We start from the raw sequence: 24,213 nt of genomic DNA on the forward strand, positions 1-24,213 counted from the left end.
GCTCTCTGTATTTGTACACAGGAAAGGAAACGCTTCCCACCTGCCTGTGCATCCCCAGCTGGGGCAGGGGCTGGGGGAGTGGAGCTGGGGCAGTCCTGGTCTACCCACCCCACAGTGGGGACTGGTTTTGTAGAATCAAAGAATCCTAGAAAGGTTTGGGTTGGAGGGAGCCTAAATCCCGTCCAGTGCCACTCCTTCCATGGGCAGGGACACCTTCCACTGTCCCAGGCTGCTCCAAGCCCCCGTGTCCAACCTGGCCTTGGGCACTTCCAGAGATCCAGGGGCAGCTGCAGCTTCTCTGGGCACCCTGTGCCAGGGCCTGCCCACCCTCAAAGTAAAGAATTTTTTCCCAGTACTTTTTCTCTAGGAGATCCCACTGGGATGGGCCACCATCAAGGTTCTGCTGGACACTGGCTGCTGCTCCAAATTCTGCCGTTTCTTTCAAGGCTGGGAGTAAACAAAGCAGTGCTAATAAATGAGAGGCACCATCCTGGCACTCCTCGTGTAATTGCAGTTATTTAATAACCTCCTTGTGACTTAAGCAAGGCAGCCAAAAATCCTTCCCTCCGAGGGTACAATGCTGGGGCGCTGCATCCTGCATTGCCGCTCACAACTGCTAATGAGCAATAACGGCTGAGTTTTAGGAATAATTAAAGCTCCCAAGGGCTCCCATGTCCTCGGTGCTGACTGCAGAGAGGAGAGCAGTGCCACCCGTGCCACTTGTGCCATCCCTCCTGGGTCATGGAACAAGGTGCTGGCGTGTCCCTGCAGCTGGAGCATTGTCCCTGTGACCCCACGCCCTGGCAGAGCCTGACTCCCCGCCTGGGTTATTTTATCAAGCACCCTCAGCACAGGCAGGACTCACAGCTCTGATCTGCTCCATCGATCGGATCTCTTTAGAAACTCGTGGACTAATTAAGTTGTGTCCCTCCCTGGCTGCCATGGCTGCAGTGCTGCAGGGAGGGTGAGCAGGACCCTCATGGTGACATCCTCCCCGGTATCTGCAGTGCCCTGTGGCGTGCCACCAGCACCTCCAGGCATGCCACACTGTCCCCTCCAAACGGAGCAGGGGAAGGCGTGATGATTTGTTGACATCTCTGCTTCTGGTCACGATAAAAATAAATAAATAAAGGAGGAGAAAAATCCCTGTGAGCATGAGTAATGGCCCAGGAATGAGCAACCCGAGATAAAACTGAATAATAACATGTCAAAAACTACACGATGTGGGTTTTTATTCCCCAGCGGAGTTTCCTTCCTGCTAATCCATCACTGTAGAAGATGCAAGATTACTGCTTTCACAAAAAACTCCGGGAGATAAATGTGAGTAAATTAGGGTTTATTATATTATTTAGGGCAATATAATTTCAAAAGTTCCTTTATTAAATTATTTATGCCCCTGGCAGTGGCTCAGCTGGGCAGTGGCCCTCCCTGGCAGCATCCCCCTGTGCCGGGTGGCCGCGGTGCTGTGTGAGGCGGGGACAGCGGTGACAGCCATCGTGTCCCGGCAGCAGCAATGCCAGCCTGGGCGGATCCAGGGAACACCGTCCTGCCTGCCTCCTGCTCCGCAGCCCTGAGGGGTGACATCCCCGCGACATCAGCAAGGGGCAGCGCCCCTTCGGGCCCCCCGTCACCGCTGAATGTGCCACACGCGGACGTGTCCTTGTCCCGCTGCCGCTCCCGCTGGTGCTCACACGAGGAGCCAGGCGCTTTTCTGGAAATTGCAGCAAAATTACAGCCCCGTCCCTAATGAAAGGCTTGTCCTCCGGAGGGGAGGCCGGCAGGAGCAGCCGTCCTGCTGCACGGCAGATGCAGCCTGTGTTTAAATCCGGCGGCGGAGGCTCCCGCCCGTGTGCAGCCTCTCCATCAGCCACGGGGAGTTCGGGGCTGACGAAGGGAGACCCCGGGGCAGGACAGGTGAGGCAAGGAGGGACAGGTGAGCTCTGTCACGGCCCAGAGCGGAGCCTGCGGGCAGGAATTTAACGGGAGCAGCTCCTCTTTTCAATAATAGCTCTATTCCTCCAGGCAAGCGGCGCCACTGCGCATCCTGGATGGGTATGCCGCGCATCTCGCAGGAGCTGGGCAGCGCTGCAGGGCAGCAGGGCTCCCTCTCACCCCTGGCATCCATCACCCGCCATTCCCGGCTGGCTGCCAGGCGCTGTCAGAGGGAACAGGCACAGCTCAGGCAGGGGCAGCGGGCGGAGCTGGCAGGGAGGGAGGGTCGGAGAAACCCTGCACCGGCGAGGACACGGAGCCCACCGTGCCAGCAACCACAACGAGAGGCTGCTGTGCCCTCACTCCCGGGCAGGGCAGCGCCACGATGGCCTCGAGCAGCCGGCACCAGCCCCGCTGCCACGCCCAGTCCCTGCTGGCACAGGCGCCAGAACCGGGTTCCCGGCCAGGCCAGGCCGGCCGCGGGCTCCCAGCGCTGCCGAGGCTTCCCTGCTCGTTAGCTCCCGGCCCCGGCAGCCGGCTAACGAGGCCGGAGCTGACAGAGCAGGATTACCCGCTCCCAGGAAGCCGGCGTGATTGTGTTTACTCCAGAACCTGGGCCGATTTACTTGTCGGTGCGCATCATTAATCTTCTTCTACAATCCCTTCCCCATCTGCTCCCACTTTTTAATGAACTGCCACTTGCCACACTCAATAAAATCAACACTTTCCTGGGATCACAGCAAGAGGGGAAGCAAGAGGCGAGGCAGGGAGGGAGGGATGGAGATAAAGAGATGCACTTTGCTTTGGGAAGGTGTTTTCTCATCTACATGGGCAAACAGAGTGCAGCAGCTCTCCCTGAGACACTTTTGGCTGCCTTGCCCCGAGCCAGTCACAAATAACCACATCAGACTGTGCCGAACGCAAGCCGTACAATGCCGAGTGTCAGCCCAAGTTTGATCCCAGCTCCGCTGTTCTACACAATTATTTTCAGCGCATCAATACTGCAGGCGGCACCGAGATTGTAGTTTTCCAGCTTGCTGGCAGCTCTGGGGATTCATCCGATATCAGGCTATTACCTTCTGATTACTTTCCTTGGCAGCCAACCCGTTTGGAGCTGGCAAATAAACAATAGGGAAGAGTGTGATGGGGAGCTTAGCTTTCAAATTACACTTTTCAATCATTTGTCACACCAAAGGTATAATGAGTGTTTCATACAAAACTCAAAAGGCTGCGGGGCTGGTGGGGGGGTGGCTTCACTTAATGTGGAGGGCGCCGGGTTTGGGTGGAGCCCAGAAACTTCATTTACATTTCTCGGGATTTTTGTTTGTGGACACGGCCAGCCCAGCTGGGCAGGACCTGTTGGAAAAGCTTTATGCTGGGAAAAAGAGCCAGAAAGCCCAGGGAAGGGGGAGAACAGGACAGATGCCATCTCAACACACCTGCAGGGACATCACTGTCCCTGGAGACAGTGAGCATCGCTGCACTTGAACTAATCCCTGAGCATTTGCTCCTTAACATAACTCGGGATCAGAGAATCTCATGTTAATGTGGATCTAACGTAGAAATCTATAGGAGCCATTGGATACTAATTAAATGCCATCATTCTATTGATATTCTCGGTGTTTATTGCTCGCTGCAATTAGCGCCCAGCCCTCACTGCTGGGGCACTGCTCCTGGCACGGAGCATCCCCTCCCCCTTCCCGCCCCCATCTCCTGCCCTGCATGGAGTTTCCTGCGGCAGACTCGGAGGAGAAGCTGCTTTAGGGGGTCAGGAAGCTGCTGCCTCGTCCTCAGCATTCTCCCCCGAGCTGTTTCAGCCCTGTCTCCTCCTCAGGCTCGCAGTCCCACTGCCCACATGTCAGACGAGAGAAAGGAATAGAAATCGCTCCTTAAAGTTCACAACCCGTCACTCCGGCTTTCAGAAATACAAGCAAAAATGGCAAAGCAGTAGGGGGAAAATCCATTTCTTTCGAGATGATCTTTCCCTGGAACATGTCCTGTTGATCTGCAGTCAGGGAAAGGAGAGTGTGTTTGTCTGAGATAGGGGAATCAGATCTGTCTGAACTCTCCTCTGCTCCCAACTCCCCCTTCAAAAGAGCTTGTAGGAAAATAAAAGCCTTGAGAGAGAAATCTCTCCTATTCCAAGACCTTCCCTTTGGGAACGTGCCCCCAGTGGGAGGACCAGCCCTCCTGTGCCAGCGGGATACCTCTGGCAACACACCCGGCAGTGCGGGCACAACCAGGCTCTCCCCGGCTGTTTTCGGGCTGGATGCTGTGACCTCAAAGGCATTGGGGTTTTTAGGGCGAGGTGCTATAGCCCCAAAAGCACGGGGGACACACCAGGGACTGCAGGGACCTGTTGCATCCCGCCGCGTGGCTGAGCTGAGCACCCGCCAGGAGGCAGAAAGAGCCTTTATTCCTACAGGGATAGAGGGACTTTGCAGGGACCTCTCGCGCTGCCACAGCTCCCGGGGCACCGGCACAGCAGTGTGAGACACGGGCAGCCCATGGGGCCAACACTCAGGGCACCCTCATCACCGCAGTGTCACCAGCGGCGCGGGGACACGGCCAGTCCCGAGCCATCGGGGTGGGGACACTGCGACAGGGAGCATCACGGGGCCCTGCGGGTCTCACCGGAGCCCCTCGCTAATCGCAGCGGCGTGGGGCGAGCGGCTGCGCGGGGCTGCGGGTCCTGTGCCGGTGCAGCAGTGCCACCTCCCGTCCGCGCCGCGGGGACAGCCCGGGGCTCGCCCAGCCCCGCTGCCAGCGTTCCCCAGGGCTCCGCGTCCCTGCACCGCTGCCGGGGGCCTGCCGTGCCCAGGACATCCCCCCTAGCATGGGGCTGCCGGGACCTGGCACTGCCCGCGGAAATGGGACACTGCGACCCGGATCCCCCCACTAGCAGGAGGAACTGGAGAAAAATAAATACTTCGTCGAAAAGAAAGGGGAAAACTAGCAGCGTGACCTATAAACATCTGCTCTTGTTCCCTTCAGTTATTGCAGAGAGAGAAGGCAGAGATATTTCAGGCTGCTCGTACATCTGGGAAGGGGTTTGGGGTTTGCTCGCTTCCCCCACCCCCAGTCACTTTCCAGGCTGTAAGAACCGCAGGAAGGATTAGAGCTAAACCTCCGTCATTATCTCGAGGTAGTGTCCCTAAATGCTCTCCCAAAAGGGGTGTGCCGTGGGGACACCTCCTGCGGGGGCTGCTGGAAGGACTCCCAGCCCCATTCTAGCCCTGGGGAACCCCACTGTGACAAGGGGACAGGCAGAGAGGCACCTCAAGGCTCCTGTCCACGGACTGAGCCTGCTCCTGCCCCCACAGCTGCCACCGCAGCCAGAGATAAAGAAATAAATGCTGTGCGTTCATGTTTGCTCTCCTGCTGCCTGGATTCCCACCGGGATGAGCAGCTCTCTGAAGGCAGCCCCCGCGGGAATCCACACGGCCTCGGGGGAACGGCCTGAGGTCACCCAGCTCAGCCGGGATGCCCTGGAGTGGCCCTGGATGCTCAGCCCTAAGTTACGGGGGAATTTCTCCGGAGAGAAGGTGCTGCAAAGTCCTGCCCTCCCTTCAGTGAGGTGCTCTCCAAGGGAGGATGAAGTGGCAGGATGCAGAAAGGTGCGGGAGAACAGGGAAAGGCGGTGAGGAACAAAACCCAGCTGGTGAACAGCATCGGGAAATCCCGCTGGGAGCTCAGGAGAGGAGCGGGAGGCGGTTGGTGTAACCTTGGAGACGGAGACAAGGAGCCCGGAGCGGAGGGAGCGCAGTGCCGGGGCGGGCGGCGGGAGGGAAACAGCGCACAGGGGCTCGGCAGGGACGGGTGGGAGCCCCTTCCCAAAGCTGGACACAGAGCCCGGGAGTGGAGCCCGTGGAGGGCCTGGAGGGACACAAAGCGGTTCTGCAGAGAAGCCGTGTCAGGGAGGGGGAGCAGGAGGGTGAGGCAGGTGAGACAGCGGGGGAGAGAAGCGAGGTGGGAGGATAAAGGGAGAGAAGCGGGGAGGAGGTGGTGGTGCAGGAGCAAGAGGAAAGATCAGACAGGAACATGGAAGAGCATGGATAAAAGCTGTACCCAGGCTGCTCCACAGCCAGAACTGTCCATCTCGTGAAGCGGTGTCCATCTGGATAAATCCTATCCATCCTCCAGGGGAAGCAATGGCTGCAGTTCCCTTGGAACTTGGGCCGGCTCCTGCTTCTCTACTTTCCATCCACCCCATCCCACTCCCTCTTTGCTCTTTCCTTTTGGCACAAAGCTCTTTGCTCAAACTTCCACATTCCCTCCTGCCTGGCCCCCAGCTCGGCATGAACTGGGCACAGTCACATGTCCCTCACTCCTCCCCGGAGGGAGCAGAAGCCCAGGGAGCCCAGCCACTTCCCACTAGCTGGGCAGGGGACACCTCGGGTAACACAGGGCATCAAACAGCCGCAATTAGCTCTGATCTTAATTACACACAATACTGATGAGCTCATCAATTTAATCTAATTAGTCTGCGGAGCTCAATTGCCTGTCCCTTTTTCTTAAATAATGCGTTGTATAAGCCCATTATCCCTTTGGATACAACCTGTACGCTCCCATCATCCACCAGACAGGCACGACTGGCCTGGCCAGTGCTCTTGGGGCACCTGTCACTCACTTCTGCATCCCTCTGCTCCCCGAGGAGGGGAAGGTGCTTTCCCGAGGGGCAGGATCCAGACTCTGGACATCCCACCAGCTCTGGGCAGTGGTTGTCCCATCCGGGGATCCCAATGAGCCCCAGGTGACTCAGTCTCACCCCCAGAACCTGCCCTGGTCCTCGCCCCGAGCAGGGATCAATGAAATCCCCTAAAAGCTCATAACTCGGAGGTAATTATAAGAAGCATCAATTACCCAGCGATGCAGGTTTCATGAATTCAATTAATTTGCATAGTGATCGATTGAGGCAGGGCCCCCGGGGCCCCGGGGAAGGGAGGACATTGTTCTGCACGCCATTGATTCCACAATGTAAAACCAAAGCGCTCTCCCCTCATTCAGAGCTGCTCATTCAGCCATATTAACTTTCAGATCATTTATTTTTGTATGTCTTTCAACTCTGTTTGTTGCTATCACACAAATGCAGAGTATTACATTGTAGAGAATAATTGAATCAATACAGTCATGGTGCTCTGGGTCTCCCAGGCCCGCAGGAGCGCGGGAGCTGGCGGGAGCCCGCGCGCAGCCGGGGAGGGCTTGTTTTAACCTTTCCAGTGATTAAAACGCCCGTCTGGTTCTGGATTAACTTTCTGCACCGCGTGGTTGTTATTGTTTCGCCGGGATCGGTGCGGGAGGTGCCGGCGCCGGGAGAAATCCACGGAGAGGCTGCTCCCGCTCCCCGAGCATCCCCAGGCTCCGTGTCAGGGTGCAGACCCAGCCGAGCCCTCCTTCCCCTCTCCGTCCTTCTCCATTGCAGGCGGCCACACGCAAATCAGGGCCTGGGAGAGAGAGGAAGAAGCCCCTTGAAATGAAAAGCCACCGCATAAAGGAAGGCTTCTTCAGATTGAAATGGCTCTGAAAAGAGACGGCGTTTAATTCCGCCTCCCCTCCCACTGGGATATTAGACAGCTAAATAGCAGAGCGCCTGTTTCCTTCAGATAACCGGCTCCCAATGAGCACCGTAATTGTCCCCGGCCCCTCGCCGGTGCCGCGCGGAGCAGGTCATTTACCGCCCGGCACACGCAGCCAAACACAAATCCATTTTCCAAGGGAAATTTCTATTCTTATCTGCGCTCTGCAAGAGGGTCGCACGCGGCCCCCGTTAATTGAAGCTTTGATGTTTGTTGGAGGAGGGCTCTGATCAGCTCCGCCAAGGGCTGAGCTGCCAGCGCACGCCTGCGCCCACCGCGCTGGGCACGGCCGGGGCGGCCACTCTGGGAGGGGAATCCTGATAAAGAAGGAGGCAGCACGACCACTCTGCCTCGGTGATGGAGCTGAGATGCCCCAGGGCCACCTGAGATGCCCCCAGCCCCAGGATGGTGGACCAAGCAAACCTGAGTGTCCACCAGGGCGCTTCCCGTGATCCGGTGTCTTCTGAGTGCTTTGGCTCGTTTGCTGCAATATCCTCCAGCAAATCAAGCATCCCCTTCTTGGGATGTTTTCAATCTGTTTTATGTTGATTTTAATTAAAGAATTTGAAACTGAACAAACAGTTCGTAGCAGGTGGCCATACGAGTGTGAAATAAGCAAACTGTTCTCTCTGCCACAAACCCCACCAGTAAATTCCTTCAAATTAATCCCAGCTTCTGAGAGGCTGCCGGCTCTGTCTGAAGCAAGCCGGGCTCTGCTGTTCTCCAAATATTTGCCTTCATCCCAGTGCCAGGAGCTGGGGAGCAGGGATGGACAGAAACCATGTCCTCGGCAGGGATGCTGTCCGCCCATCTTCCCTCATTCCCTGAGGGCAGGAGGGTGGATTTCCCACTGAGAAAACACTGCACCACGAATTTGGGAGCGGGTCCTGGAGCCTGGCTGCGCTCTAATACCACCAACATGAATCCATCCTAATCCCCCTCCTCTTCCAGGGCAGCACATTCTGCCCAAGCATCCCTGCTGTGCTCCACGATCATCCTCAGCAGCCAGGAGCTCCTGCCATGACCTTGATGGAACAGAGGGAAAGGGTCGTGCCCAGGTAACAGTCTCTGCATATTGATGGCCCCCAGGGAAGGCAGAGGCACAGCACAAATGCCCACAAGCTTTTCTTCTTGCAAGGCTGTGCCAGAGGTAGCGAGGGGAGAGAAAAAGAGAGGGAGAAGAAACGCACACACACATGCTCCCCTTCATCTCGATCTCCTGCCCTCGCTCAGAAACCTTATCAGCATCTGTAAGAGATCACGATTTGCCCTCTGGAAAAGCCAGCAGAGAGGAGCTGCCAGCTCTGTTGGTGTCCTGGGTTCCATTTTCTGCCCCTGGCCCAGAGGTACCTGGGGTGCGGGGGCATCTCGTGCCCTCAAACCATTTACATCTCCCTCCTGCTTCTCACCTCAGCCACTCTTCCCATTGCTCCAAGCACAGCCAGAGAATGAACAAATTCCCTGTCACTCACCCTCTCCCACCCCAGCTTTTGGTCCCAATTGCAATTTGGGGAGGGAAGCAGCTCTCACCTCAACCCAGCCAAGGAGCCACCAGCTCCCACTCCACTCCTGGGTCATGCTCGTGCATCGATCCCTTTTCCCCTGCAATGCTCAGAGCATGTTTAACATCCCACCTTTCCTGTCTGCCCTTCAGGGTGACCCAGAGCTCCCGAGAGCCCGTGTGTGTGCCCACACCAGCCGAGCTGCCCAGATAATTACGAGATGTTCCACTTCCCTGGGATTACTGAGTTTTCCTTCCCTTCCCCTCAATAAATATGGATGCACAGCTGCTGCTAAACAGAACCAACAGCAATAAAGAGGGGCAGGCTGCAAGGCACTGCTCCTTCCCTCCCTGTGCTCCCAGTGCTGCCACTGGCCTGGATTCAGGCGGCTTGGAGGCGAGGGGTGGATTGGGATTTTCCTCCTCAAGTGCCAGGCTCAGGTGTCTGTGAAGACAAAAGAATGCTAATAAACACCTGGGGAAGGAGATGGGATTTAATAGAAAATGAGGCAGCACAGCTTCTCCCACAGCCTCGCCCCAGAGCCTGGAAGGAAGCGTCGAGATTATAGAGTTGAACACTTCCCGTGAAGGCACCACGGGAATGCCACATCCCAATGCTCCCTCCCGGCCTTTAAAGGAAAGGATATGCTGTGCTCCATTTATTAATCTCCTAATCACTAAATTAATTTCCATCTCAGTTACAGCACGCTCGGAGTCTATTAGTAAATCCTGGCCTGGCTGCTTGGCAACTTTTGTTGTAAGATTCCTATTAGATCATGTTTCAAACGGCGGAGATGGAGCAGTTATTATCTTAATAAGTCCAACATTAAAGGCACTGCAGTGGGGATGGCAGCCCTCCCGCTGCTCGCAGCGCTGCATCCAGGCATGCAGAGCACACCTCGACGGATCCCACACCTCCCCTCACCCGTGGAGAGCCTCCCCCGCACCCCAAGCATCCCGGGGCCGGCTCCGCGCCCCTCCGTCCCGCTGCGGACCAGAGCTGCTCTCCTGCTGGGCCTCATTCCAGAGGCTGAGGCTGTCATTCCGGGGAGGAACAACCGGGAATGTTCGCTCACTCGTCTGTGAACTGATTTTTGCCCAACCCGTGACACAGCCCCTGCAGAGGCAGAGGGGCATTGGGCAGGACCGGCTGTGGGGGGTTCAGGGCCAGCTCTGGGGGACAGGGGCAGCACAGGGGGACAGACAGACACGAAGTGTCCCCCGCGCCGGGCAGGAGGCTGTGCCAGCTCTGCGGCACTGCCAGCCGCCCCTCTCCCCCCGCGCCGCCGCGCCGCACGCCGGCTCCTCCGGCTCATTGGCGTGAAATTTAATTTGCAGCAATCAGCTGGAGGTGAGGCAGGCGCTGAATTAGCTCGACGTGGTGCTCTCGCCTCCGCCCAGGCCCCCTCCCCGGCTGGCAGGCGGAGACACGCGGTCCCCTGCCTGTCCCCGCATCCCGACAGGGGACACCCAGCCGGGGCAGCGCTGCGCAGCCGGGATCGGCCGGAGCTGCCGCCGCTCCCGCCCAGATCCACGGGAGCCGCGGAGGGTGAGTTATGGCGTGGCTGGATGCACACATATTCTGATAAGGAAGAATAATAACTTGTCAAAGATACATATGATATGTGTTTTCTTTCCAGACAGAATATATATTGGGATAATTCATCAACTCGGCCTGGCACTGGCCAGGAGAGAGAAAGAAGAGAAAAAGAAAGTCAATAAAAAGAAGTGAAGGCAGAAAAACCCCTTGGCACTGAGTGCTGTCTCCCTGCAGGTTCCCTCTGCTCTGAGCCATGTCTGGCAGGAACTCCTTGGCTGCTCCACTGGAATCTGGATTGCATCCACAGGCATGGTGTGCCATGAGCACCACAGTGGGCTGGAGTGAGCGTGGCCCCAGCCACGCCAGAGCTGTGAAAGGGGGTGAAATGAGAGTGAAAGAAACGCTGGTTTGGGCCCCAACTCACCCAACTGCTGCCAAACCCTGTCCTGAGCTCTCTCCTGAGGAGGAGTGTGGCACAAACACCACAACACCGAGGGATGAAGGCTGGCACATCCCAAACCAGCACACCCAGGGGCTGTGGGAAGATGCAAAGGGATTTGTAAAGTGATTTGTCAACTGACAAGCAGAAATATATTACCAATTTAGGCCTGTGATTTGCCTGCAACTTTTTTATCCTTGAGATGTTGTTGAACAGATTAAAGTGTCAGCCTTGATCCATACATTTGGATGGAAACATAAATATTGCTGGCTCTTCTCCTCCCAGCCAGCACCTGCCCCAGGTGAGCTGCCCAGGGGTGCTGCCCACCCACATGCCCATCCCTCCACCCCAGCACCAGCCCCAGGTATGCCAGGATGGCAGGGCAAGACCTGCAATTACCCTGACACATCATTTAGTAGGAGTTTGGCTGGACCTGCCCATGTTGTAAAGTTTGTGTAGAGCACAGGCTCGGCTGGAGAGTACAGGGTGGATTTTGGGTGCACCTGGGACGGGATGCACATGCCAGGTGCAGGATGAGTCACTGGGACAGTGCCACCCCCAGCCATAGCAGGCACAGCCCAGCCAAGCACCTGCTACAGGAGCAGTGAGCAGAGATCACTGTTCTGGGTGATTTCCTGATGCGGAAATACGCTGCATCATTCCATTTCCAGGCAGGGAAACAAATGAGTCTCTGCTTGCTCCCCCCTCCTGTTTTCCCCTCCTTCCCACCCTCATTTGATCCCACTCCATGTGGCAACATCAAACGAGTGTTGAATATTTTAGCTCCTGTAAAATATTTATATTATAAGGCATGGAAGGAAATCGGTGGCTTCCAGGCCATGTAAACATATGCCTAGGAACAGCTGGATCCCTGGCAGTGCCAGGAGAGGATGGGGCTGCACAGCTGCTGCATTCCCAGGTATGGAAAGCCCTGAGAAGGCCGAGCACCACGTGTAGGGCAGGGCAGGGAGCACCAAAGAGATCTTGGAGCCCAAACCTCTGCCAAGGTCTGTCTGCCCAACCCTGACCTGAACACTCACCCCCAGGCAGCTCCTCTGCCCTGTCCTGGGGAAGGGTGGGCAAAGGGGAAGCTCTGAGCTCCCAGAGGACCCAGGGGATGGTGAGGACCTGGCCTTTGCCCAGTGACTGGAGATTAATTGAGGCCTGCCATTAAAATGTCACTGAGAAAATTATTAACTTAAGGTAAACCACTTCCACACGTCAAAAGCAAAGGCAATCAGTCCCAGGCATGTCCCCCTAGGAAATTATGTGGAGTAATTAATCAAAAAGCTAATGAGAAATGTGTTTTCTTTCCCAGCCTAACACCACATCATATTCTTATTAGCCAAGGTTATTACAATAGTAATCATGCATGCTCCGAGTTCAGATTGGGTTTTTTGCTCCACTGCCACCAATTTAGAAAGCCATTAATGGGAAAGATAAACCCCGATACAAAGACCAGCCCTTTGTGTTTGTGTGCCCACGGGTGCTCCTCGCCACACATGACCTGTGCCGGCTGTCACACGTTCCCTGTCACCCCATTCCTGCCCGCCATGGTGCCCCAAACCAGGGATCTGCTGAGCAGAGGCTGCTGGATCCCCTCTGGATCCCCTGGCATCCTGCTCTGCTCTCCCAGCCTTCTCCCACATGGAAATCAACACCCAAACTCCAGCTGCAGCTCTCCCTGCACACGGAATATGGATTGTGGAGACAGGGAATGGTGTGATTTGTGAGCACCCTGTTCTGGCAGTGCTCATCCCTTCTCCAAACCTATCTCGCTTATTCAGATGCCCAGGAAGACCCCAGTTATTCCATAAATCTGGCTGCAAGCAGGTAATCTGCTGCTCCAGTGGGTTCCCCCTGGGCCCAGCTGGGAGCGCAGCCACCTGCCAATCTCAGCAGCCCTAAAATGCATCGTCAGCAGCCGGCACAGGGAAACAGGGCACAGGGAAACGGCCCTGCTTGATATTCAGCATTAAATAATTCAGCCCCCACAGAGAGACGGGGGAGAAGAATGAGCCTGACAAAAAATATAAAGATTTCCTATGGCCCGTTAAAAATGCATTGACCTGATTAGCTCACTGGCAGGATGCTGAGCCCCGCCAGGACCGAGCAGGGAATCCCAGCCTGCAGTGACAGTGGCACGGAGAGGACCTTGGCAGGCAAATCTTACCCTACAGAGTCCACCAGCACCTTCTCTGCTTTATTTTTGTGTATATTTTCTTTCTAAATCTCTTTTCCTTGCTGGCACACGTGTGACACATGGGAGATGTGTCACTGCAGGAGGGTCTTTTCTTTGCAGAACCACAGAATCATTTCAGTTGGAAAAGACCTCCAAGATAATCAAGTCCAACCTCTGAGTGATCACCACGTTGCCAACAAGCCCAGAGCACTGAGTGCCATGTCCTGTTACTTTATGTCCTTGCCCAGAGACATCCCACAACCTCCCCTGTTGAGGCCCTGGGACCTCCCTCGGGGCTCTATGGGCACAAGCCAGAGGGTCAGACCTGCCCACCTGCCCCGAGGAACCCTGCCGTGCCCTGAGCAGCCCCTCTGAGCCCCCCTGCACCTCTGCCTCCCTACCTGCCACACTGCTGAGGAATTCCCGCAGCCTCCCAAGGATGTTTGGCAGCTCCGGCTTTGATGTGTGGATTAATGAGAACTGACACTGCTGGAGCAGAGCCTTCAGAAGCCCAAAGGCAGGGCCCGGGGCAAGACTGGAGGGGACGAGGCTCTCTGAGCGCTCCCTTTGATTGCTCCGTGCTCGGTTTCGTCTCCTGGCCGCGGGACCCGCCGGGCTGGGGCCAGAGCTGCGGCTTTCGGGGCTGGTGACAGGGACGGCCGGGCTGCCCGGGGCTAGTGGCCGCAGAGGTGCCCAGAGCTCTGGCTGGTCCCGCTGGGCACCATCCCCGAGGCTGGATTCTTCCCCCGGCACAGCCACCGAGCACACGCTGCTGTCGCATGGAAGCCACCCAGGACACAGGGAAAGGGCACAGGGGCTCCCCTGCAGCGCTGGATTTCCACTGGCACAAAGGGATGCGGTGTTCCCGTGCCTGCAGTGGGACCCTCCTACAGACTGGGACCTCATGTGGGGCACTTGAGCAGGGCTGGACCTGGCCAAGGTCCCGACACGGCTCCGGGAGAGAAAACAACCCCGTTAGCACGCACACACCCCGGAGAGCTGCTGCAACGCAATAAACTCCCTCCTAATCCTCTAACTGAACAACCTCCAAGCATAAACCTCGCTGGGATCCCAACAGGAGCACAGCCCGGGGCGAGGAGCTGTTTATGCTGAGCGGGATGAGGGAGGATGAGGAAGGAGCTGTAATTCCTGCTGCAGTGGGATCCCTGCACTGCTCCCCAGGGCTCCCCATCGATGTCCTCATCACAAGGGGGTCCCTGGGGGAGGTGGGCCTAGTCCCGGATGCTGCAGCACTCGGAGCTGGGCCCCCTCTGCGTTCAGCCCTTTAGGAAGAAATCCATTAGCTGCTAATTACACACGGGCCAGAACACTGCCGGGTTATTACGGCTGTAAAGCACTCCACAATTATAATCTGGAATTCCTGCTGTAGGGTGTTTACTGGTGGAGCAGCACCTGATTTACAGCAGGGCACCAGCCTGGCCCCGGGGCCGGAGATGTCTGCAGGCAGAGGGTCCTGCCCTGATCCGGCACTGCCACAGCCCCAGGAGCAGCCCAGGTCACCAGGGATGTGGCCACGGGCACTCCCGGAGCAGCTGAGCCCCTGGGCAAGGCTTCTTCCAGCCCTGCAGTCCCTGTCCCCATAGCTGAGGGAACCAGGCTCCGGGTATTGCCATCCTCCCCTCCTGCACCCCACACGAGCTGCAGCATCAGACGGCCTTGGCTGATGAAGTTATAATTCCTGAAGTTCCTCCAGAATGAATATGGATGCACATCTGCCTACGCTTAGGTGTAACAAATTGAGGGAGATTGTGTTAAATTATGCCAAAACTGTGTCCAGTGCCAGCATCCCAACCATCCCAGCTACGGGGCGGTGGTGGCCTGGAGCTGGAAGAAAGAAATGCTGCAGAGTTTTAATTCTTCATCAGTTTAGTGCAGTGAGGGTCCTCTGCAGCCTCCTGCTCCTAGGGAGGACAAGCAGATGCTTACACAGACCCCATTCCATGATGGGGACACTGTGCTGTTCCCAGGACTGGCTTCAGGGACACTGAGGCACAGGAAACTTCCCACGCCCCGGCTGTGCACCTGAGCGTGGCTGAACCGTCAGCCCCATTACCCAGGGCCTTGCTCTACCCGCCAGATAACGCATCTAAAACATGTTTATTTCCATCCAGGCTGCTTCTCAATTTGATTATTTATCTCCCATTTAGCCTCTGACAGATCAAAGGCTCGGCGGAGGGGAAGTGGAGCCGGGCCGCGCATGAAAATGAGCCTTGATACATAATTAATTAACATAAAACAGTTTCATTAGGAGACGGTGTTACATGGCTGTTTGTCTTAAAAATTTAAGCTGTGTAAAGAGCACGGGGGAAAACACACCTCCCTGCCAGCCCCTTTCCTGGTGCTGCCCATCCCAACCCAGCTCCAGCTCCTGGGAGCACTGGGAGGGACCAGAGCGTGGGCCCCTCTCCCTGAATCCCGTGCAATGTCTCCTAGCCTTGATTATTAATCTGTTTTTAATTCTATTAAGAGATAGCCAGGAGAAAGAGTATCAATTTTAGATTAACAAGGTTATTAGCACTTAATTATGTGAGGTGTCTTTGTAATTGAAAAGGAAAAGAGGAAGCGCCATAAATATCCCGGCCCCCGAGCTCCTGGGGGTTTGCGTGTGGCTCTTTATTCACGAGGCTGTGGAACCATAAATATTAAATATCTGGTGAAAAAAAAATTACAAGGCAGAGAGAGGATGCCCTCTGGATATTCCGGCGCTGAATGTTCTTGCATTTACAAATATTCATTAGCTGGGATCTGCAAAGTTATTTCCACCAAGACTCGGTGAAGGAGGAAGAGAGAGAGAGGTTATTGAAAAAAAATAGAGTCTAGAGTAAATATTATTAGTAATTTTTATCTCTGCGTGTCCCTAATTATTCCATAATTAGGAAAAGTGCACATATGCATATACAATCACTAACCTGCCAGTCTCAGGGATTCTCATTCCCAGCCCTGCTGTGGGATGGAGTCACCAGGGAAAAACTCTTCTTCCCCAAAAGGCAATGGGGGTGTCTGTGCCCAGGAGGAACCCCACTGTGCCCCCATGCCCAGGTGCTCCCTGCTGGAAGCCCAGGATGATTTAGGGAGCCACCAGCTCTGCCAAGCACCCACGACCTGAAGCTGCTGCCGCTTAGAGACACATTAAATGACAAATCTCAGACTCTTTTTAATTAAAAAATAATACAGCTCAGCAGGAAATCGAGCAATAACACAACACTGCCAAAACCCACTTTGCTGGAGCTGTTAAAAAAACAACAGCCGAGAGGCAGCTGGGGGAAGAGGCCACCTTCACCTTTGTGGGGACAGGAGACAGGACCGGCAGGGATGGCCAAGGGCCCCCTCCCACCAGCCCCACTCCCGTGGGCACAGGGCTCCCGGGGAAGGTGGTGTCACACCCCAGGAACAAAGCTCTTAATCTAAACTAAACACATTACCACGAGCTGATCAACAAAAATCTAATTACGCTGCGCCAGGCCAGGCTTAATTGCTCGTCCTTGACACGAGCAGTGCCTGTGGAAGCCCAGGAGCCAGGAGAGCCTGGGATTGGAATTATCCTGCTCCCTGGAAAAAGCATAAAAGGAAAACAGGGGGAAAAATAGGACTGTGCAATTAGCAGAAAAACACCAGACAAAGCAGCTGGGTAATTGCTGGGGGAACTCAGAGGGTCATTAGCAGGTATGGAGAATACTGCTGGGATCCCCCGGCAGACTCCAGAGGGACACACAGGCAGTGACAGAAGCACAGGGACTCCAAAAAGGGGGGAAATGGCTCAAACCCAGCTTTTCTCACGGTAAAGACAAGATGGAGCAGCTCCCAAGCCTCCCCCAAGCACCACTGGGTTCCTCGTTAGCTGCTCCCACTAATGAGGAAATCGGGATGCAGGAGGTGGCTGAGCCCCACTGCCTCCCCGGCACGCTCCTCCCCGACTTATCACCACTCACAGGATGTTTACAATAATTTTTAATTTGCGCAATTATTAATCATTTTTCTATCTGTCTCATTTGCATAATAATTAATCCGCTTGCTGTTTGCCATGACTGTGAATGACAGTGGTTTAAATTAAATTAAGATTTTAATATTCATTTTTTTGGGTTAAAGCTAATCAAAGTTGCTGCTCGATGCCAAGACCAGGGCTCTGCCCTTCCAGAACCACTAATGAAGAGATCCAGTCCTGGTGTCACTGCTCCATCTCCACCACCCAGCTCATCCCAGAGGATCCTGCAGCGTTTTCCAATTGCTGCCAGAACTGCTCAGACAAGGCTACAGCTGGGACAGGAGATATGGGATGCAGAACAAGGGCACAGGGACAAACCCAACTCCCTTCTCCCCAGGCAGCACACAGGAATGGGATCAGGGAGGGAGGTGTTCATCACCTGAGCACCGCCCCCCCACCCTTTTCTCGCAGGTATCTCTTAAAAATAAAATATCTGGTAATGAACCAATAACAGATGTAGAAATCCAGCATTGTGATGAACAAGGAGGTCCTGAGTGTAGGTACCTCTAGAATTTTAAAACCCCAGCTTTCAAAATCAGCTGCAAGAGCAGAACCTGATGCCATTTTCAGGTCCTAAGCACATTTTGTTTAGTACCAACATTTAAAAGTGCTTTGTCTCCGTAAGAGCAGCTTACAGTCCCAAGTGTGACACATGCCAGCTGCTGGCATCTGTGGCTCTGCAAGAGCAGCCACTGTCACCAAGCAGGTGAGGAAGGTACCAGCATCCAGCTCTGCTCACGGGGGTGAATCCAATCATTCCACAGCAGGTTCTTTATATCTCCAGCAGCTCTCAGATTAAGTGAGAGCAAAACTTGTCGAGGCTGCAGCTGCCTCAGGTTACACGGGGAAATGGAACAGGGCCTTGCTGACAGAAGGGGGAAACACAGCTGGAAGCACCTGGCTGGAAATGTGCTGCTACCTCACACCACCACCTCCTGTTCCCACCCCATCTCCCTGCCCAGCAGGCGCAACAGGGCTGGGAATGGTTCCCCCACCTTGGAAAAACGACCACCACGCAGAATCAAGTAAAAAAACGTGTTATTTACAGTTGAGCACACAAATTCTAGGGCTGCTGGAAATGTTACACAGGGATGGAAAACACAGAAGTCCCAAGAGTCTGGCACTCCAGACTGGCCATGCCTCCCACCCACAGCCCTCCCAGACCTGGAGAATCCCTGAAAAGAGTGATCGTGCCCTGCCCCTGCCCACTCCTGCAGCCAAGGCATCTCCATGGAAACTGCTGCCTGCATTCCATCCCTGCTCCCAGGGACCTCAACAAGAACAACTGTATTTATTTCCACAAGTGTTTTCTGGCACACTGGAAGCTCTGCCCGGCCTCCAGCTCTGAGACTGACAAATCTGATCACAGGAGGACGGTTGTTCCACCTCCCACTGGAGTGAGTCCCCATCAACAGCGTGGGGGAAGTGCCAAGATCAGCCCCAAATCCAGATGGGTCTGGGGGGACCAGCTGCTCCAAACTATGAGGGAAGCAATTCCAGGTCTTAAGTCCTAATTCTCCACACATTTACTTCCACTAGGAATGTACACCTCAAGAATTGCTGAGGCTGCTGAAGATCCTGCTGCCCAATGCAGCACTGCAGGTCACTCTTCCAGTGCCAGAGCATTCCCTGCTCAGTTTCCTGTTTGGACAGGGTCAGGAGAAGCTGAGTTTCAACTTTCCTGCACGTTGGTGACCCTGGGATCTACATGGCAAAATAACTGCATAAACTCAACAAAAGTTCAGAAGTTCAACTTAACCTGAGTTCCGGAGCAGACCGACCCACTGCATGAGGGTAACTCTCCCAAGCCCAAGTGTTCAGCAGATTTTCACCTGAGATTTAGGACACCTGAAGACTGGGGAACTGCCCTCAGAGGTCAAATAATTTGGCATAGAACAGAAGTTTGTTAGAAAACAAACAAGAAACCAGTGTCCTCCTCAGAGAGCTGGAGGCTCTGGCTGACAGGGAAATCCAGCCTTGCCTCTCGGAAGATGGTCCAGTGGGCTGCTGAATGCCGAGGACAGGCCTTGTTCTAGGGAGAGCAAGCCATTGCTCACGGCTCTGGCAGCGGGTGGTGCTGTGAGTCACTGCAGCAGCTCTCTCCTACATGTCCTCCACACTCCACTTGTAGGCAAGCTCCTGCACCGCCTTCTTGTTGGCAATGCGGGCAAAGCGCTGCTGCTCAAACCCATTGGACCTGCAAAGGGATACCAGGTGACTGCTGGGCAGGGCCTCTTCTGACCACTACAAGTATGCCACTAATTTACTCTGGCTCACTCTCCACTTGGACCTGTGGTTATCAAGGGCTGATGCCTTCAAAGTTTCTCACCTCTCCTTGTTCCCTCAGCCCCATCACCCATTTGTGACTTAATCCAATCAATCTTCCAACTGCCAGCACCCTCGCTCATCCCATAACTGGAAACCTTTACACTAGGAACGCCCTGAAGCAAAACTTCTTTATTTTTACTGTTATTCCAACAGGAACAAGTACCTGTCCACGCCGTCCCAGCGGTGCCCAGGCCAGATGTTGAACCTGTTGAGTGGAGGTGCTGGTCCCTTGTACCTGGGTTTTTCTGGAACACAAAGAGCAGAACAGCTGTTTTCAGCACAGCCAGGTGGTCACATCCTCACCCACCCGGGAGGTGTCAGCAGGTGGGTATAGGTAGAGAGTACAGGCTCCTGACAGCCAGCTACAGCTCCCAAAGGCTCACTGCGACAAACTGCTAAGTTTTCAGTCACCAGGCCCTGCTCTCCCAGTTAACTATTCATGTAACTGTTACTGGGAACAAACCAGTAACTCCAGGGAGTCCAGAAGTCCCCCAGGACACAGCTGCTCCAGCAGCCTTTGACTATTTACTGAACAGCAGCTGCATTTCTGCACTTCTGATGCCTTAAACCACACATAGGTATATTCCAGAGGCAAACCTTTCTCCTTGTTCTCCTTGGCCTTCCTTTTCTTGATGAGAGCAGCCATGGGGTCTCCTTCCCTCTCCTGTTCCCTCAGCATTCGATCCAGGTCCTGGTCATCAATGTAACGGGCCAAGGGCTTCTGCATCTCCTTGACTGCATCCTCCACATTCTGCTGCTGCTGCCTCTCCTGTGCCAGCCTGGAAAATACAGTGTCACCCAAACCCAAGCCATCACTCCTTGGGACTCATTTAACCTGCAGGATGGGTCACGCCCCTGAACTCCCACTGCCTGTGCAGCATTCCCAAAGCACCTCCAGCAAAGGAAGGGATTCCAGACACGTGGAACACGCACTGGTCCCAGGCTCAACCTCAGAATGAAGTGAAATGCAACACCAGTCTGACAGCAGATCCAAACTAAAACCAGGAGGTGGAAGGCCCAAGGACTGTGCTTAGGAGTCCCTCACTCACCCTTTTCCCCACTTGGCATACTGCTCTTCTCTCTTGGCCTCTGCCTCAGCCTTCAGCCTCTGTTCCAGCTGCTCCTGGGCCAGGTTCCTCTTGCGGCCGGACTTGTCTCGGAACACGGTCTGAGCGTTCCGGGATTCCTCTGGCAGGAACAGATGCCTCCAGTCACACACTTTGGAACGTTTTATCACCTCCAGACAATCCAATGACTTCAACTGTGACTTCCCTTTTGCTTGTCCTAATCTCCCAAAGAGCCTGTCACCCAAAGCCAGGCCGGATCTCATCTCCTGCTTTTCCCTGCTGCCCCCACACAGACCCTGAGCTCTTTGATTATCCATCAGCTCCTTTGGGCTTGCAGAGGAAAAGCATTTCACACTCCCTGTGATTTCCCTGGCATTGCTCTGAAATCCCCACGTGGAACAGTGACCCTGGCCAAGGCTTTCAGCAGCATGTCCAGCTGCAGCTCCACAGGGATGCTCCCTACCAGCATCCCAGTGCCTGAGGGAGCAGAGGAGGAGCAGGGGAGCTGGGGCTCGGGCTGTGTTCCACACTCCCACCTTCCAGGTGCTTGGTGCTCCTCTCGTGCTTCTGGAGCTCCTGCTTCTCCCTCTGCAGCACATCTGCTGACACCAGGCCAGCTTTGGCCCCAGATGACATCGTGTTAGCCTGGAAATCACACAAATCCCACAGTCACAGGTGGCTGAGAGGGGGCAGCCAGGGAAAGCAGAACGAGGGGTGACCTAAATCACAGGGACAGGGCAGGGACAGCCCTGTTAGAGCCACTTGTACAAAAACTTCCCTAGTTCGTCAGTCATTGGACTTCCACAGCTGGAAGGGAAGGAGACAGCCTTTACCTTCTTGGGAGAGGCCTTGGCATCCCTGTGATGCTCTGTGGGACTCCGTGACCTGTGCTGGTCCTTCTGGGCGGGTGAAGTCCGTCCTGCAGGAGATAAATCAGAGAGTGAGCATTTGCTGATTCCTCCAAGAGGATCACACTCACGGAATCAGTGTGGACACAGCCCAGGCTGCAGCAGAGGTGCTGCAGGGTGGGTAAATTCTCATCCAGTTGTGCCTACAGGGACAGACACCTGCCACTGCCAACTGTGCCAGAGGAGCACCAGCCCACAGGACTCACCTGTGGCAGCGTGGATCCCAGGGAGTCCCCAGAACACGGGGACACACATGTGACACTCACCTTTCGTTTGGTTCCTTTTCCCACTCGGGGAGCCCGGCTTCTCTCTCGGAGGTGACAAATCCTGATGCTGCCGCCGGGGAGGGGACAGATCTGGCGTGTCGTGACGCCGTCTTCTGGGAGGGGATGGGTCAGGGGTGTCATGACGCTGCTGTTGCCTGGGAGGTGACAAGTCTGGCGTGTCGTGACGCTGCCTTCTAGGAGGGGATGGGTCAGGGGTGTCGTGACGCTTCCGCCGCCTGGGAGGGGACAGATCTGGGGTACCAGGACGTCGTCTCCTGGGAGGGGATGGATCAGGGGTGTCATGACGCTGCTGTCGCCTGGGAGGTGAGGGGTCGGGGGTGTTGTGACGCTGCCGCCGCCTGGGAGGTGACAGATCTGGGGTGTCACGACGCTGCTTTTTAGGAGGTGACAAGTCTGGTGTGTCGTGACGCTGTCTCCTGGGAGGTGAGGGGTCAGGGGTATCATGGCGCTGTCTCCTGGGACGTGAGGGGTCAGGGGTATCATGGCGCTGTCTCCTGGGAGGAGATGGATCAGGAGTGTCATGACGGTGTTTCCTGGGAGGGGACACGTCAGGGGTGTAGTGACGGTGTCTCCTGGGAGGGGACACATCAGGGGTATCATGGCGCTGTCTCCTGGGAGGGGACATGTCAGGGGTGTCATGACGCTGCCGTCTCGGAGGTGAGAGGTCCAAGGAGCCGTTGTGTTTCCCTGCTGGGGACGAGGGCTCTGGGGAGTCATGGCGCCGCCGCCTGCGAGGGCAGAGAAGGTGACAATGAGTTTGTATTTGGTTTGTTTGGAAACAAAGCAGAGTCAGCCAAGCCTGGGAACAGCTTTGTGAACTTGGATTCATTTGGATTCTGCACCCGAGCCCCAGCCTTCCCATAGCAGATCCCAGAAACCCCCCAAGGCAGCCTGGATCCCAGCAGAGCTGGAATTTTAAAATCTCCACCATCACAATCATTCAAACTGAGAGACCGTCACCCCAATCTCCCCAGCAATGTCACAAACACCCAGAGCTGCCAGTCTCCCACACCAGGCAGGGCTTATCCAGCAGGGAAAGGTATCCAGAAGTGCCCATATTTCCCAACAAAGCATCTGGAAAATGCAGTACCAGACAGTCAAACCCAGAAAACCAGAGTGAACCAGAGCAGAAGTCCTGGCTGGAGCCCCCATACCTCGTGGCAGACTTGGCAGGTCCTGAAAGATCCGAACTCTGCGAGTCCTCATCTGAAGGGAAGAAATAGGAATCACCATTATCAGGGCTCTGCACAGCTCAGCAGCCCTCCAGCATCTCAAGGATTATATATTTTTTAGCTAGTATTATTTTTAACTGACATCATTGTTTGGAAAAGCCAAACATTAGGGAGAGAGGGTGGAAGGGGCTGCTCTCACCTCCTAGAAGTTTCCATTTGGAGTTTGTTCGGAATTCCTCCATGAGCTTCACCTCATCGGGGCGCTCATCAATGAACTCTGCCACCTGCAAACAGCACAGCCAACACCAGGGCTCACCAAAAGGCACAATCCCCACTCCTTACCTAAGCCCAGCAATCCCAGTCCCTCTGCCTTGTTCCAGCGGCTGTTCTAGAGCACAGAAGCGCTGTGCTGGCCCTTGGAATATACGGGCACGTAAAGAACAGGCTATTTTGATCTCACTCCTTCTTGCAGAGCTCCGAGCAGGAGTCCCATCCATCCCTAAGAAGAGCCCACCACAACGCAGGGCAGGGAGAGGCGCTTTAGCAAGTTCTTCCCAAAGGGAGACACGAGGTGACTGTAAGAACAGACTGAGGGTGTGAGACGGGACTCCCTGCTCACCACAGGCATGTCCGCTTCGTCCTCCTCCTCCTCCTTCTCCGGGGCGGCGGCGATGCTGTTCCAGCTCACATCGTCATCCACGATCCGCATCCTGGGAGCGAGGAGAGGCGCTGCCGTCAGGGCCCGACGTGCGGCGGGGGAGCCCTGGGGAGCGGCCCGCGCCCGCGGGGGCTCGGAGGGAGGGTCTGGAGAGGGGATTTCGGGGCAGTGGGCTCGGCGGGGTTCCCAGCCCGGGCACCGCACAGGGCAACGCTTGCTGCCCCCTTCCCCTGGGACTCACCCGGCTCTGCCGGTGCCGCCCGGCGGCTTCTTCTTGCGCCGGCGGCGGGGCTGGGCGGGCTCGGCGGGGCCGCTCAGGTACCGCCGCAGGTACTCGGCCTTGGACACCCCCGGGGCCGCCATCGCGCTCTGACGCAGAACCGCGGCGCCGGCAGGAAGAGGCGGGGGCGAGGGTGGTGGGCCGGGGTGGGCGTGGCCATTGCCATACATGGAATTGTGCCGGGAGAGGGGCGTGGTCAGGCCGCTGAAAAGCCAAAAATGAGCGGAGGGCGAGGCTGTGGGCGTAGCCAAACTGCAGCGCAGGCACAAATGGAGGGGGAGGCGGAGCTGCGGCTGCGGCCAAACGGAAGATAAGGCCAAAAAAAAGCGAGGAGGGCGGG

At 55.6% G+C, this 24,213-nt stretch overlaps 1 protein-coding gene across 1 annotated transcript; it reads right to left on the bottom strand.

Annotated features, from left to right (window-relative positions):
• Positions 1–17,791: 17,791 nt before the first annotated feature.
• Positions 17,792–23,956, bottom strand: BUD13 (BUD13 homolog; the record flags this gene model as incomplete). Its single annotated transcript, XM_083878108.1, has 11 exons — positions 17,792–19,370; positions 19,665–19,746; positions 20,099–20,280; positions 20,551–20,689; positions 21,105–21,213; positions 21,402–21,487; positions 21,743–22,491; positions 22,918–22,969; positions 23,135–23,219; positions 23,555–23,645; positions 23,835–23,956. 11 exons carry the CDS (start codon positions 23,954–23,956, stop codon positions 19,277–19,279), a joined length of 1,791 nt encoding a protein of 596 aa, XP_083734234.1. The 3' UTR covers positions 17,792–19,276.
• Positions 23,957–24,213: the final 257 nt, after the last annotated feature.

Source organism: Zosterops lateralis (assembly GCF_965231275.1).
Source record: "Zosterops lateralis genome assembly, chromosome: 25".
Classification (NCBI taxonomy): Eukaryota; Metazoa; Chordata; class Aves; order Passeriformes; family Zosteropidae; genus Zosterops; species Zosterops lateralis.